The sequence below is a fragment of the Macrobrachium rosenbergii genome, chromosome 51 (assembly GCF_040412425.1).
Source record: "Macrobrachium rosenbergii isolate ZJJX-2024 chromosome 51, ASM4041242v1, whole genome shotgun sequence".
NCBI lineage: Eukaryota > Metazoa > Arthropoda > Malacostraca > Decapoda > Palaemonidae > Macrobrachium > Macrobrachium rosenbergii.
In genome coordinates, this window is record NC_089791.1 from 59,306,297 (window position 1) to 59,322,882 (window position 16,586).

At 34.1% G+C, this 16,586-nt stretch overlaps 1 protein-coding gene across 1 annotated transcript in view; it reads left to right on the forward strand.

Moving 5' to 3' along the window:
• Window positions 1-16,586, forward strand: part of LOC136833452 (cadherin-86C-like) — a 207,697-nt gene that overhangs the window by 184,839 nt on the left and 6,272 nt on the right. The window contains exons 7-18 of the mRNA XM_067095631.1: window positions 2,552-2,692; window positions 6,861-6,984; window positions 7,240-7,438; window positions 7,710-7,782; window positions 8,507-8,659; window positions 9,171-9,329; window positions 10,115-10,268; window positions 10,598-10,777; window positions 11,923-12,047; window positions 13,234-13,321; window positions 14,263-14,375; window positions 15,066-15,178. Of these exons, the coding sequence (XP_066951732.1) occupies window positions 2,552-2,692; window positions 6,861-6,984; window positions 7,240-7,438; window positions 7,710-7,782; window positions 8,507-8,659; window positions 9,171-9,329; window positions 10,115-10,268; window positions 10,598-10,777; window positions 11,923-12,047; window positions 13,234-13,321; window positions 14,263-14,375; window positions 15,066-15,178 (1,622 nt within the window). The remainder of the gene's footprint in view (window positions 1-2,551; window positions 2,693-6,860; window positions 6,985-7,239; window positions 7,439-7,709; window positions 7,783-8,506; window positions 8,660-9,170; window positions 9,330-10,114; window positions 10,269-10,597; window positions 10,778-11,922; window positions 12,048-13,233; window positions 13,322-14,262; window positions 14,376-15,065; window positions 15,179-16,586) is intronic.

Genomic DNA, 16,586 nt, shown 5'->3' on the forward strand with positions numbered 1-16,586 from the left:
ATATATATATATATATATATATATATATATATATGTATTGTTAAGTTTGATATCGATGCCTGTTTGTATGTATGGAGAGTGTAATGTGTTGGAGCAAAACGAATACTTAAATGGGATTAAGAAAAAAAAATTGTTTGAAAGATTAAACAAACCGGTCGATGCACATTGGTTATGCATGAAAAGTATATTAATAAATGAACTTTTGTGACCAGGCTCTGGACATTTCTTGGTCCGACGACAATGTGGGAATGGGCTTCGTTTAAACATTAATTTTGATCATTAAATGTCTAAGTGAAAATATAATGAAAAAAATTGTATTGATAAGATTATAGATAATTTGGTAAAACCGGTTCGGTAACTGCCAGTTTATGTTGAATCAGTAACTGGGAGCCAAAGACGGCATTGGGTACACCCAAATATCCTAAACATAAACAAAAGATGAGGCCTTTGGGAAAAAATGTTATGCTTAAACAAAACAAAGAAAAAATATTTAATTACAGGCAGTAAAGACCGGTGGGAACATATTCCATGGCTGTCAACATTGACTTTGCTGAGGATATAATAAAGTCAGTAGTCTTCAAGAGATGGTTTTACTTTATCAATAATTTTATGACCTTTAGCGGTCTCATCTATCAGCGGTTCAATATTGCCTTTTGGAAGACATTATTGTGAAGCGTTTTAGGAGCTCAGGAAATGAGACCATTTTTCTCTAGTGGCGCTTCGCAGTTGACATCACAGAAAATTAATTAATATTGGTGTTATTCAAGTTTAACTTATATATTAATACTTATATGAATAATTGCTTACTGCAAAATAGATTTACAAATAATGTGCGGAAATACCCTATATACTCATACTGTATGGTAATATATATGTGTAACATGTAAAAGTATGTTTTACGCACATATATAACAAATATTAATTATATCAGTACATTTTCTAAACAAGAGTGAACATTTTGTATTTGATCTTTACATAATGTTAAGAGTATATACTTCCCTCCTATGAAAATATACTTTCACATAGGAAGATGAAGTTTTATCTGTGATAATTATGTAATATGTAATATTACATATGTAATATAACTTTATAGCTTAAAAACGTTTTTCCATAAAGAAAATAAAAATCATAAGTAGATTATGCGAAGTTAGGCTCAGTGTTTTGTTTCTTTAGCATTAATTGAAAAAACATCACGTAAATATTGAGAGTCAATTCATTCTTTAGCTTTAATATCGGATTCCTCTGGATTCAATGTCCCAAGTATACTGTTAAAGAAAAACTCTAAATAAAATATATAATTTAAAAAAGATGTCTCCTTCATATCATTTTCTGTCTCATTGAACTCTACTCAAGCATTCTCACTCCAGTTATTTTAAATTTCAATTTATATTTCATGTACATGAATAGATAAAACACTTTCAACGATACATATTTTTGTGATACGAGTTGTGAGTTATATCATACAAAATGTATGTTAATTTGGAACGCTTACGTCAGAGGGGCATGACTGGAAGGAACTGTATTTCCTCAAGGTTACCAAATTTTAAAGTATTCAGTATGATCAATTTTCAATAGTTAAGACTGTTCTTTCATACATTGTTCTTTTCTTCCTCTATTCTTTCTTAATATGAAAAGTTTTTCGGTTTTTTAAAGATCAACCTTTATGCTGAATTGCTTTGTTGTCTTCACTGGCTATGAAATGGCGGCTCATTCCTGTCAACTCGTCTATTTTTGAAATCCCTGGTGTGTAGCTGTCTTTATGGCGTATATCGTTGTCAGGTGTAATGCTTTGTTTGTGTAATGCTTTGTTTACGGTCCCTACTACCTTCGGCAAGCTGTTTTGTCGTGGGCGTTGCCAGCCTTGTCTAGAGTATCAGGTGTATTGTTTTGTTTATGAGCATTACCGCCTTTATATGAGATACCCAGTATGTAGATTTGTGTATGGCCTTTAATATTCTCGTCTGAACTGTCAGGTGTATATCATTAGTTTTGTGCACTAACATTGCTGCACGAATTGTTTGGTGTGTAGCTGTTTGTTTTGAACTGATAAATATTCAGGTTTTGATTTGGATTCGTTCAGAATTTTCACGGTATTCTAAACTTAAATGTAAATAATTGCTGCAAAAACGTTATCATATTTTTTATATTAAGGTGGATACAGATAACTTATTTTAAAGATAAAATGATAAAACCTCATGCAATGTTCTTGCAATCCATGTGGTAATATATTTCAAGCTGATTTCAATAAACAGAAACCCCAAAATATCATATGTTACATGCAGTCAGCTCGTTAGCCTTGATTATAAGATACTGATGCATATGAAAAGTCAACTGCCATTTTGTATGACACTTCCTATATATTGTATGTTGATATTTTTAAGGGTAGTGTAACTTATTTTGGTATTTTTTTACAAATACATTTTTTTGTTAGATTCAGTATCGCAGGATAATATCATAACAAAGAAAACAATGTAACATTAATATAATCATCGGGATTAATAATGTGGTAATCTAATGGAACACCTTTAATTCTTATTTCTTTTTATTCCAGAAACCCTATACGGACCTTGAGGTAGACACGAGGAACATTGTGTGCGTGACCGTGTCTGTGTTGATAGAAGACAGACAAGATCAGCCTCCCATATTCACGAAGGCACCACCTGTGACACGGATCACAGGAGAAAATATTAAGGTACTACTTATTGCTATAACGTATCCTGGCATGAGGTTGTATAGATTTTTGTGTAAATATCCGTTGATAATAGTTGAAAATGATTCTTAATCTGACGGGAACCTCGGATTATAGGTTTTTTATTTTCTTTTGCAAAATAAAATGAAAACTTTATACACACACACACACACACACACATATATATATATATATATATATATATATATATATATATATATATATATATATATATAATATATATGTGTGTGTGTGTGTGTGTGTGTGTGTGTGTGTCTATCTATCTATCTATCTATCTATCTATTATATATATATATATTATATATAAAAGTGAATGTTTGTATGTTGTTTGTATGTATGTTTGTAACTTTGTTTGTATGTATATTTGTAACTTTGTGCGCTATAGAAATCCGAGCTGTTTGACCGATCTAGACAAAATTTGGCACTTTGCCAAATTAGATAATAGGGTAGGTTCTAAAGACCCCTTCCCTTTTCCCCCTTCTTTTTGTAACTTATGTGGTAAATAAACGCTACCGGTTTATCATACTTCATTTCATTAGTAAATATACTCTACGCGTTTATCATACCTCATTTCATGTAGTCGATTCCGTAGAAATATAATATTGAAAATGCTTTTCTTTCCTGTGATTAATAATTCTGTATCAAGGTTTATACAGTCACCACAGTAATACCTGGATAAAATGGACAGCCACCTCAGCATTACCTAGATAAAAGGGACAGTCACCACAACAATACCTGGATAAAAGGGACAGTCATTACAGTAATCCTTGGGTAGTAGGGAGAGACAGTACTGTAATACCTGGATAATAGGCAGTCAGCACAGCAATCCCCGGATAAATGGGACAGCCACCACAGTAATACCTGGATAAAAGGGACAGTCACCTCAGCAATACCTGGATAAAAGGGACAGTCAGTACAGTAATCCTTGGGTAGTAGGGAGAGACAGTACTGTAATACCTGGATAAAAGGCAGTCAGCACAGCAATCCCCGGATAAATGGGACAGCCACCACAGTAATACCTGGACAAAAGGGACAAGTTAAGTTAAGTATATCTTAGTTTAACAACCACTGAGCCAGCTCGGGCTGGCCCGAAGGATTAGAATTATTTTTACGGGAAGAACCAATTGGTTACCTAGCAACGGGACAGCAAATCCGAACCTGGAAATGAATTTCTATCAAAAACTCGGGAACAGAGTGGTAGGTGAGAACGGAACCCGCTCAAGCGAGGAGCAAAAGGGACAGCCACCACAGCAATACCTGGATAAAAGGGACAGTCAGTACAGTAATCCTTGGATAATAGGGACAGACAGTACAGTAATACCTGGATAAGTGGGACAGCCAACACAATAGTCCCACCTGGATAAAAGGGACAGTCAGCAGTGTAATACCTGGATAATTGGGACCGCCAACACAGTAATACCTGGATAAATGGGACACTCACCACATTAATGTCTGGATAAAAGGGACAGTCACCACAATAATACCTGGATAAGAGGGACAGTCAAAACAGTAATACCTGGATAAAAGGGACAGACAACACAGTAATGTCTATTCTCGTGCTTCTTTGAGATCAAGCTCTGTCTTTCTAGCACCTCTGCTGCTCTGGCGACCAAGATAGTGCTCTCCTCTCTTCTCTAAGAGGTTCCGAATTAAACGTCGCTTTCGCTGACCGTTTGTCTCTAAAATCTAACCATATCTAACAATTTCAAGCCATTTTACAACTGGTATAATTCTCTCCTTCCGAGGCTGCTCATTTACCGTTGCCTTCCCCTTGATTAATGTTTTAATAGTGATGCATGACAACACCCCTTTTTCGAGCCCACTCGCTAACTGAAGCAGATTACCCTGTGATTAATTAAAATTTCCGACGCCAAAGTTTGGCTTTTGAAAGAAGGACCTTCACACTTTCCTTTAATGGAAGATTCCCATTGTAATGACTGGGGTTGTCTTCCTTTGTTCTGATAATTTTCTTTCTTCATTATTATTATCATTTGTCATCTTACGTTTTTATTGTTTATGCATCGGGGGAGGTAAATTTATAATTTCCTCATGTATGTTTATCTTTATTCTTTAATATTTTTATTTAATTAAGTATCAAGTTAGTAATTAAATGATATTGCGTTTACTGTAGCAATACAACTGCTATCGTCATTCTCCCTGAATGCACATGATTCATTTACTTTTCATAAAACTTAAAAGCGCATCTAAATACAGCTATGTCGTTCATACTTATCGACACATAATCTGGAAGTAAAGCGAGTCCTTTTAAGTCTACATTTGCATCGATAGCTGATTTAGCAGAAAACGGATTTACCAAAGGAAACAGTCCGAAAAAAGCAAGAGTAAGTAACAAATGTAGTAGATATCAGAAAGCCCTTTCGCTGAATTACTACTCTGGTGTGAGAACAAGAGCGTGCATAGTGATGGAAGATGACAATTCGATGATGGAAGGTAGTAGTTACGTGATGAAAGATATAATTGCAGGAGCGCTCCTACTATGAATCTGGATTGTGTGAAGGCCAGAACGGAAGGTTGTAATTAAACTGAGTCTTCTGATTCTTTAGAGAACTCTTATTCTCATAGTGTGAATTAGAGCGGAGAAACTGAAGGAAATTTAACATCCTATACCGCGAAGAATTTGTTTGTGTTGATTCACTGGGGAAATAGTATCAAAACAACAGCTATAATAATAATAATAATAATAATAATAATAATAATAATAATAATAATAATAATAATAATAATAATAATGATGATGATGATGGCGATGAAAAGTAAATTGTGTCATAATAAGCTAAGTAGAACAGAATAAGAACATGAATCACTAATGGGATACAAGTTATGAAAGGTAGAAGGTTGGAATTTTAAGATGCTTATTGAATTTGAATTGCATTTAGGATTATATTCTTGTATGTGAAGAGGTATATTTATTATTATTTCAGCGGAATTTGATTAGTGACAAGGCTTGTCAATGTTTCTGGCGATTCCGTTTTCAGCTAAGAATTGAACTGAATATAGAATTTAGGCCAAAGACCAACCACTGGGATCTATGGGGTCATTCAGCGCTGAAACGGAACTTGACAGTAAAAGGTTTGAAAGGCGTAACAGGAGTAAAACCTCGCAGTTGCACTATTAATCAATTGTTAGGAGAGGGTGGAAAGTAAGATGGAAGAAAGAGAATATGAAAGGATGTACAGTAAAAGAAACGAAAGGGGTTGCAGCTAGGGGCAGAGTGCACGCTGCAAAGAACCTTAGGTAATGCCTACAGTCCACCGCACGAGGTGCATTAACGGCACTACCTTCCTACGGGGGTTTTCAGCTAAGGAAAATAGTTGTACGATGTCCATTTAACTCACTGAATAGTATAGGCACATCCTAATGAAATTATACAGAGAAATCTATATACAGGATTACTGCATAAATTAGCGTTAACATTTCGCCACATATTAAATATAGAATGGTCGCAACGAAGGTTAATGCTGTAATAAATAAAAGCGATGTTTATCGTTGCTTAGGATTACGCCAGCGCATCACTGGCACGGCCTCTTGCTCCTAGAACAGCCCATAATTGCAAGCGAGAATGATGGCTGTATTTAAGTGGTGATAGCTGGAGAGAACGACGAGCATTCAAGGTCGACTGCAAGAAGTTGGCATCATCATGCTCCCATATGCTGCCACCACATAAATACAGCCAGCATCCCCACCGTAATTCATTACAGCCTCAAACTGTATGTTCAGTTCTCTGTACAATTTCGTGAGTACAAAGAAAACCTTCATGAATATGCTCATACCCTTCAATAAATGAAATGAACATCGGACAACCATTACATGACTCGCCTGTCACAGATAACAGAATCACCAGAATCACTGAATAGCTTTATTACAAACTAAATTCCACAAATGGTCTCCTTCACAGATATTATTATTGAGTTTGTTGTTGCTTTTGTTTACAAATTTATTATTTCCAATGTCATGATATCTAAAATTCGATTGAATTTCTGGTTATTTTTTATCCCTTCTTTTACTTCTTTTTCTGCTTATTGTTATCATTATCATTATTACTATTATTATGATTGACGTAAGTAGTATAGATATGTGCTTCCATACTTTAAAAGACTTGAGCCAGTTAAAACCTCTTTTCTCTTGACAGGGAGACGAGTTAGTGAAAATTGAAGCGGAAGACGGCGATCGGGGAGACCCTCGAGAGATCAGGTATTCGATGCAAACCTCTTCGACACAGTATGCTCGATTCTTCGCCATAGAAGAAACGACGGGTAAGTAATACTTCGATTTAAATGTCATTTGCATATATATATTATATAACACACACACAACACACACACACACATATATATATATATATATATATATTATATATATTAACGAATATATATAAATGATATGATGTATGATGACAAGCACAGATTTTATTTTCGAAACGTATGCCTCGTGCACTTGAATAAATTTGAATATTTTATACTCGTCAATGCTCAGTTTTTTGTTATAACTTGTTATCTTTGGTTTTGCAGGAGCGATCTCTCTAAGAGACACAGTCAATGCGTTGGTGGAGTCTATGCCAACACTGGAACCCATTCTAGCTACAGTTACTGCTGTAGAACTGGGCGGGAAAAATACGCGTGCTCCTGCTGAAGAATATACTTCGTCGGTAGAGATAGCTTTTGTTATCACGGATGCCGAGATGATGAATCCAAAATTCGTCTATAAACAGTGAGTTCGGTTAAATCATCAGATCTTTTTCATTTTTGTTGTTCACCTTTAAAATCTTGAAAATAACTGATATTCAAGTTTATGAGAGAACGTTTCACCATGAAACATCTTTAACTTACGAAAATAACCTTGTGATGTGTAATGGTTTAATATTAATTACTTACGAAAAATAATACATAAAGGTCGAGCTTGTTTGATGAATGTTGTTTTTCTGAGCTGAATTTCTTAAAAAGTCATCACATAGAACTAACACAAATCTTATGACAAACAGGTACGTTGGAGAAGTTTTGGAGAATAGCCCTCCCGACACCATCGTTGTTTTCCCTAATCGGTTTCTGAAGGAGGTAAGGCCAAGAGAGAAAAGGCGTCTGAGTGAAATATCATCAGAATATATTTTCAAATTCTTCTTTGTTTGCTTCAGAAGAAGTATTCATCAAGTTACTTTCCAATTAACCTGCTAATATTTACAGGCAATATTGTATTGATTGCTCTCGTTTGTTATCAAATAGATTTCTATAGACAGTTTCATAATTTATATCCTCTTAAGATCTCAGAATTTAAATCAGTTGTCCAGCAGTGGTAAATAACATGAGTATTCTCTGGATATTGGCAGAGATGTAAAAACAAGAATGATAATTATTCAGTCAACGTCGGGTTTTATTAATTTAAATATTGATATAGAAGAGGAATAATAGTCCAAATTTCATTTGCTGCGTGTGTGTATGCGAGTGTATGTGTGTGTATGTGTGTGTGTGTGTGAGAGAGAGAGAGAGAGAGAGAGAGAGAGAGAGAGAGAGAGAGAGAGAGAGAGAGAGAGAAATGAGAATTTTGCTTCCTGTAATTTCCCAACCATGGTGGTCTTGCGACTCCTTATTCAGGACCTTTTCTAAAAATTATTTGAGAGATCGGATGGAATTGGTAGTAGATCAGCATATGTATTAAATTAGTAAATAACCTTGAAAGGAATTTCAATAAACTGAAAAACTACCTACTGCGGGATCTTCATTCGACAACATATCTAATGTGTCTTCAGAGAACCAGCTCCCTAAAATGAATCTTTATTGGCAGGGCGTAAGAGGGACATTTTCCTTGAAAATCGACGGATCAGACGGAATCTTTACTGTCAACCCAAATGTTGTCAGGGATTCAGAGGAATTTGCTATCGTCGTTAAGAATTCCCAACTGTTGGACTACGAAACTAGAACCCGCGTGGAATTCAAGGTGAGTTTGATAAAGCTTTATTTTCATTGCTGATTTGAAGAAGAACAAAAAAATAACTTCAATTGTGCTCTTTAGCGTGAATGATGAAGTGGATATAGAACAGCAAGACATTGAATCAGAGGCTTCTTTCTCCGCTAGGGAAACCGTATGCAATAAATTGTGTTATACGTGGGGAACCGACGAGTTTGCGAATTCAGTATTAATTACCACTGCAATAATTTCATATGTATTGTTGACATTTCTATGATAAGAGCATCTACTTGTCACTATGGAAATTCCTAGTCCTACTCGTTCCCGTTGTTATCACTGGGTCATTAACGTACTGAGCAAGCTTTCACTAAATAGAATGCCACGGTAGAAAGAGATGAATGCAATTTTCATATAAATGCTTTTTAGAATGTTCAAGAATTTTCTTGTGCTCCTTTAGTGTGTTCATTTTTAATTATATTTGTTTTTTGCAATGATAATTCTTCTTGCAATTAACATCAAACGAACATGATTTACTTCGCAGCTGATAGCCGAACAAGTGTCAGGATCTGCACAGTCCAAGAGCAGCACTGATGTGCGCGTCAACATTATAGACGTCAACGACAACTATCCAGTATTCCTGCAAAATTTCTACCGTGCAGAAATATACGAGAACATCACAGCTGGAATGCCCATTGCCAGGGTAAGTACTTTGGTGACGAACGTTTATGAGAGGAAAGGGGCGAAAGTAATAAGCTGAGGTGTAATGGTCCATCAGGCTACTTGTGTGACAGATAGTAAATAAAAAATGGACAGAAATTAAATATTAGGATTACATCAGAAACTATCGCTCAGCAAAGAGAGAGAGAGAGAGAGAGAGAGAGAGAGAGAGAGAGAGAAGTAAGGGCGATTTTGTGAGACGTCCTAACAGGGGGAATGAATCAAGTTAAGGCAGCAGAGAATAGTAGAGGCCAGGCTGTATTTACTCTTCGCCAAATAAAGTCACAAGGAAGGAACTCGGAATAATGATGATATACAATTTGTTATCTTATTATTTATATCTGAATGCTATCAGAAGTGCAACCACGAAATGATGATTTCAAGAAGAGTTTTGTCTTAATAATTAGATGTCCTTTGGATCAGATTGCTATGTACATGCATCCGTTTGAAGCGAACAAATTTATTGAATTTCATAAATAGATATTTTGCAAAGTAAATGTTATCTCCAGTGCAGATCGCACTTAATTTTGATGGTGACTTAAACTACCTTGAACATCAAATAAAAAGTTCTCTTCCTGATGTCTAACGTTAACTTGATTAAGTTTCTTAGGAATGTAGAAAATTCGAGAACTCAGTGGCTGCTCGTGGGATAACACCCCGTGCCGGCATATGACTAGCTTGAAAACACCATCAATAAATTTAAGAAAGATTTGGAGAAGAAAATTGAAAAATAAAATAGTTTTCTGACCTACACATTTTAAATAATAGATACAAGCTACTGACCTGGACAAAGGGGACTTCGGAGCCATTCGATACACTCGAATGGAAGGAAAACTGGTGGAGAGGTTATCACTGGACCCTGTAAGCGGCCTGATTGCCTGCGCCACCAACACCCACGAGTTCGACAGAGAGCTATATTCAGGTTAGCTGATGGTCTTCAAGTTCTGAAAATTTGTCATCATCCTGTCCTTTCTGTCTTCAAACTTTCACAGCTGGCATCCTTAAGGATTTTCCACTTATTATTCGCTATAGAATGACATATACTTACAATTCACAGTTTGTCAGAATTCTCAGTAAACTGGATTGAAATAAAACGCCGCATTTGAGGCCAGGCAGTTTTGATGTACCTAAATCCCTAGGATTTTTCCTTTCTTATTTTTCTGATGAGAATGAGAACAGATGCCATTAATGTTTATTTCACCGGCATTCCAATGAACTTTACTCGACGTTCATAGAAAAAATATTCCACAGAGCTGCAGTTATCGGCAGTGGCCTGTGACGACAACGGATTCGGTAACTGCGCTTTCACGAGCGTGGCAATTATCATCCGTGATATCAACGACGAGGCACCCATCTTTAAGGAGCAGGTGTATAAAGGACAGATGACACCAGATCAGACAGCGCTAAAGGCACCGCTGAGAGTTGAAGTAGGTTGAGAATGTATTCGTTCGTTTTTGATTACTTTGCTGTAAGTCATGATAAAATTTGTGGAACTAATGAACTTTTTCATTTACAAATGTGGCGAGCGAGTGCATACACCTACAGTCTATACACACACACTCACATACACACAAACACACACACATATACTATATATATATGTATGTATATATATGTGAATATATATATATATATATATATATATATATATATATATATATATATATATATATATATATATATATATATATATATATATATATATATATACATACATACATATACATATATATTCACTGTATATGAAGCTGACTCCCTTACAAGAGGCGGCCCCAGAGGAAAGCAACATTCCCGTCAATGATACATTTATATAATTTAATTCTGTACAATGAATGAACCCCCTGTGCAGTGACCACCCCCTCCCCCCATAAACACTGTGCCATTCAGCCTTAAAGTGTACATTCTAGCGCTTCTTAGATATAAGACCCTACTTTTACAATATATCTTTCACCATATCAATCCAACAATGAGTCTTTCTCTCCGCCTTGTTTGTAACACTTCTGAATTGTACATTCGTTTAATCAACCGAACATAGTCAAATCTGAGCAAAACATCACTCATCCCTCTGATCCTTTCTTTACATCTACGGTAACGTTTTTGCTATTTCTGCGTAGCTCCATATTTTTAACCTTATCAATTCTTCTTACGTCACGCACTACGCAGACAGTACCTCTCAACATCTTCAGCCACTTTTCTTATATTCGCATTGAACATCCTCACCTAAGGAAACTTGACTCAACAATTCCTTCATATATTCCCAACTTGTCTTCCAGAGGCAATTCATGTATCTTCCAAGTCTTTTTTTATAAAACATACATTTCATTCTCTCTCTCTCTCTCTCTCTCTCTCTCTCTCTCTCTCTCTCTCTCTCTCTCTCTATATATATATATATATATATATATATATATATATATATATATATATATATATATATATATATATATATATATATATATATATATATATATTATATAATATATATTATATTATATAATATATATATATTAAATATATATATATATATATAATAATAATATATATTTAAATATACAGTCATATAACGACAAACAGATGAGATGCTGAAGAACCAAACAACCAGGTTGTCTACACTCTGGACCCTGGAATTTACAGTAAAAACTTTAAAGTAGACAGAAATACTGGTGAAATATTCGTCACTGAACCTCTGTCATCCAATCCATTGGTGAGTATTATTATTATCTTTTCAAAATATCCTCAATGTCTGATGTCTAAGTATATTAGAAGTCACTGAGTCACTTATTGATTTGTGGCGTCACTGTTAGAAAGGGAGAGTTGTAAGAGGAAGTAAATTATGATTCATTTTTCTGTTGCTATGAATAAAATAAAATTCCTCTCATGTTACTGATAGCGTATTTACGAGTCTGCAACAGATCCGCAATAACGGATGCATGTGTAACATGACCATTAATAAGAATTCAATAGGAGCATCGCCATAAATATGCACATATATATGTCATGGCCACGTACATGTTATGTTTTCATATGAAGACAGGCCATAGATATGCACGTTTGTATATATATATATATATATATATATATATATATATATATATATATATATATATATATATATATATATATATATATATATATATATATATATATATATATATATATATATATATATATATATATATATATATATATATATATATATATATATATATATATATATATATATAATATATATTATATTTATATTTATATAATAAAAGCAACACTTTCATAAACATGAACGCCTGCTCAGTGAGGTCATGGACGACATGAGTATAATTGGGCACCTTGTTTGTCCGCAAAGGCTTCCACCATGTATTAATAAACAAAAAATGTGTGAAATTTCGATTTATTTTATTGTTGTTTGTGTTGCCAACGAAGCTGAAGCATAAAGTCAAAATAGTAAGGGAATATTTTGCAGTAATCTAGTGTTATTAAAGTTATATATATATAGTATATATATATATATATATATATATATATATATATATATATATATATATATATATATATATATATATATATGTATATATACACATATATATATACGTATGTATGTATGTATGTATGTATATATATATATATATATATATATATATATATAATGTTTAATTTATTCATATGTAAATGTATATGCAAATAAAATAACTAAGCATGAGTCTACTGCAGATTTCATGTAAGGTTAATTTTTCCTCCTTTTTTTGATATCTTTCTAGTTTAAAAAGATTCTACTCCTGAAAATGTTCCTTTTGCATGCATTCTTAATCTTTGCAATATCAGAATATGAATATACCCTCTATATCTGTCTATCTATCTGTCTATAGGGACTAAGTTTTTTACTTGCAATTCTCCAGATTGGAGCTATCAGCACAAGGACAGAAAGAGCTTTTGGGGATGAGCAAGGGTCAGTTATCAACCTACAAGTAACAGCAACTGATCAAGGTAAAGAAAGATGTGTATATGTGTATTATATATATTTATACATGTATATATATATTTTATGTATATATGTATAAATATATGTTTATGTATATGTTTGTATATATGTATATATACATATGTATAAAATTAAAAAAAATTACTTTAAAATGTTTTAATTCCAACAAACAAGTTAATTAGAGTGAAGGTTGGTTGACTGATTTAGAATTTAGATGCTGTCGACCCTATGCCCGCAATTTTCCGAGTGAGGTCATTTGCAAACGGAAAGATGAAGCCTTGCGTGTACCTCTGAACGCGGATTATCTAGCCAAGGGAAAATTAGATATGAATTAAGCATGCAAGTTTAATAAAAGAGATATTTATTACTCGTTTACTTACTATCAGACGAAACGAAACAGTTAAAAAGCATTGGTGGCGAAAGACGTAACTTTTTCTATCTGTTGAAAACGGTTAATGCAAGAAAGCATTTCATATTGAGTGAATGAGAAGGAAGGTATTCATTCACTTTTTACTTTAGCAAAACGCAAGAATCTAGAGATTTGACGCCGAGAATTTGAATAAAAGCAAATTCTTCCTCATTACTTGATGAAAAGGGCAACATTTGAAAGCACTGATGATAGAAAGAGGAATAGTTTTCTACTCCAATTACTGACAGCACATAACATTTTAAATCTAAAGTGTTGTTAAAAGATAGTGGACGGGCATTTCCCCGTATATTTACATTAAAAATGAGGAGACATCGTATTTGGGGAAATAAATGCATGATTATTTTCCCATTTATTACTATTCAAAATCAAGCGACAGATCAGTGCATGAAAACAGCCAATATTTTGTAAAATGTATCAGATGATCAGAAAAATAATGTAGTGTAATTATCCTGTTTTATTGTTAATATAATTAAGTATATGCTGTGGGGAAACTAACTGAATGGTCTTCTCTTTTAGGTACCCCACAGCTCAGCAGATCAGTTCCTGTCCAGATCTACACACAGGAATACGTGGAGCGACTTGTGACCTTCATCTATCCTAAACCCAAATTTGAAGTGGAGCAGGAGAAGGTATCTAGTTTCATTTTTCTCTTTTCTTTTTTGTGTATTTCTCGTCTTTATTACTTTTTAGGGTTTTAATTAAATTTTGTGATAATTATCTTTGTTTTTGACACTATTAATATTTTCGTATTTTATTAGCTTATCGAAGGCTCCTTTGCCATAGTTTGCCTGCCGGGGTAAACGAGAATTGTAGGAACATTCATGAGCATTCTCAAGATCTCTTATTTATTGATATAAATATTAAAAAGTTGCACTAAATTTTCATGATTTGTACTTGTAATACTAAACTATTGGTCTGTAAGATATGAGTAAATTCTATGCCATATATTGTAATATATTAGTATTTCAGAAAAGATCGACTAGTGGGATCGTTTTGATACTTTTTTTTAGTCTTAGCGTCCTAAACGTTGCTTTTCTTTTGAACAATCTTTTCTAGCTTTCGTGTTCTTCCACTTTTGCTCTATTGTGATATCATACAAACATACTCCCAAGTAGGATCTTTTTCATATATTTTTTCATCCTAACTTATGTGTTATTGACATTCCTCCTGAAGATTCTTATCCAATTATGATCTTGATCCGCCATTTTCCTTTTTAGGAATCGTCCAAGGTTACTCTCAAGCGAGAACTTTTCTCTTTTATTATCGTTTTCCTTTTGAATATCCTTACCGATCCTCATATTCTTCTGCCCTCTTTGCAGCGTGAGATCGAGGCAATGCTGGACGCTCTGACGGGCGGCAACACCAAGATCCTGAACGTGGAGCGCTTCAGTAGCCAAGATGACACAAGGTTGAACGGCTTGAGCAAGGAACTGTAAGATAGTGGAGGCCATTCGGTGTGAACGTGACTTTTTAATGTCCTTCCCCCACCCTCCCCTTCCCTCCCCCCCGCAGCCTTTCCCTTTCCCTGTGTGAAGTTGTTGCAAATTTATGTTTCACTGCAGAGTTGATGTTGTTCTTCAATGTTGTTCTTTCGAAGCTGTACATGTTTGCTTAACAAAACTAAACTGTTTGCATTTTCACTTTTGACTGCATTCGATGTGTTATACTGGCGTAAAGATGAGTGTAAATAGGTAAGAGATCTAAATGCTGCTTGTAAGTGAAAGGATAATACAGAAAATTTTCCATAAAAGTGCTATAAAGGAATGCATTGTAAATGTTATAAATAGGATAGGTAACTGCGCACCTAAAATATCCAAATCTAAACTGCAAGAATTCTCCAGATAATTTTATATAAATGGTTTTCAATATTCATGGGAATGTTTATTGAATTCATGATTGTCACTAATTTCAAGAGAAATGGGAATAATTTCAGAGACATATTTACAAAGGTTTTTATACCGATGATGAAAACATCAGCATATCTTGTGTCTTCACATATTTGACGTCTCTGGTTCTTTATTATTCAAATCATTGGAAGAAATAGACTAATATTTTCTAAAGAAGTTATAAAATTGAAAGCAAGCTGCGTTTCTTGGTATTATCACTATAACTTTTATGTACATTATGCACATAACTGTGTATATGTGTTCACTTTTCTCACCGGCTAACCTGAATTACCAGAGTGACGTTCAGCACACCTTTTAGACAGTAAAAATCACATAAAGATAGTGAAAGCAGCCAGCTACAATTTACTGAAATTCATGGTTATCATAAAGTTACCCTACGATTTTCCATTAACTTGACTAGGAAACTTTTATCAGCAAACATTCCATGATCATTATTTCCTATTGTAACAGGTTTATAATTGCTTTCATATAAATGCATAACTTGATGTTTGTTGCTATTCTCCACTACAGCTAAAATGATCTTACGGAAGTGGAAATAAAGTGTGAAGTTGCAGGTCACACACCACCACCATCACCAACACCTGAAGTCACGTGATGTCATTTTCGCACTGACTCCACTGTCTTAAACACTAAAGTTGTATCACTTTGGCAATTGATTTGCCTCTTAGCCTGTTCGATATCAAGGCAAATTTATACTTGCTTAAGACGCTATTTCTCATAGTATTATTTTTATTATATTCAAAGAATAAATATTAGGAAAAATTAGTTTCAAGAATACCAAAACATTCTCTTAATCGTACCTAGGAGAAGTTAAAAGTTTTTAGGTGGTACAACACGCGCACGTTTTCTGTCAGCTTTTAGCAACTTGCTGTCAGACTTTGAATTAAGCAGACAATATTTTTTTTTTATTATTACTGCAAATTGAAGCTACTT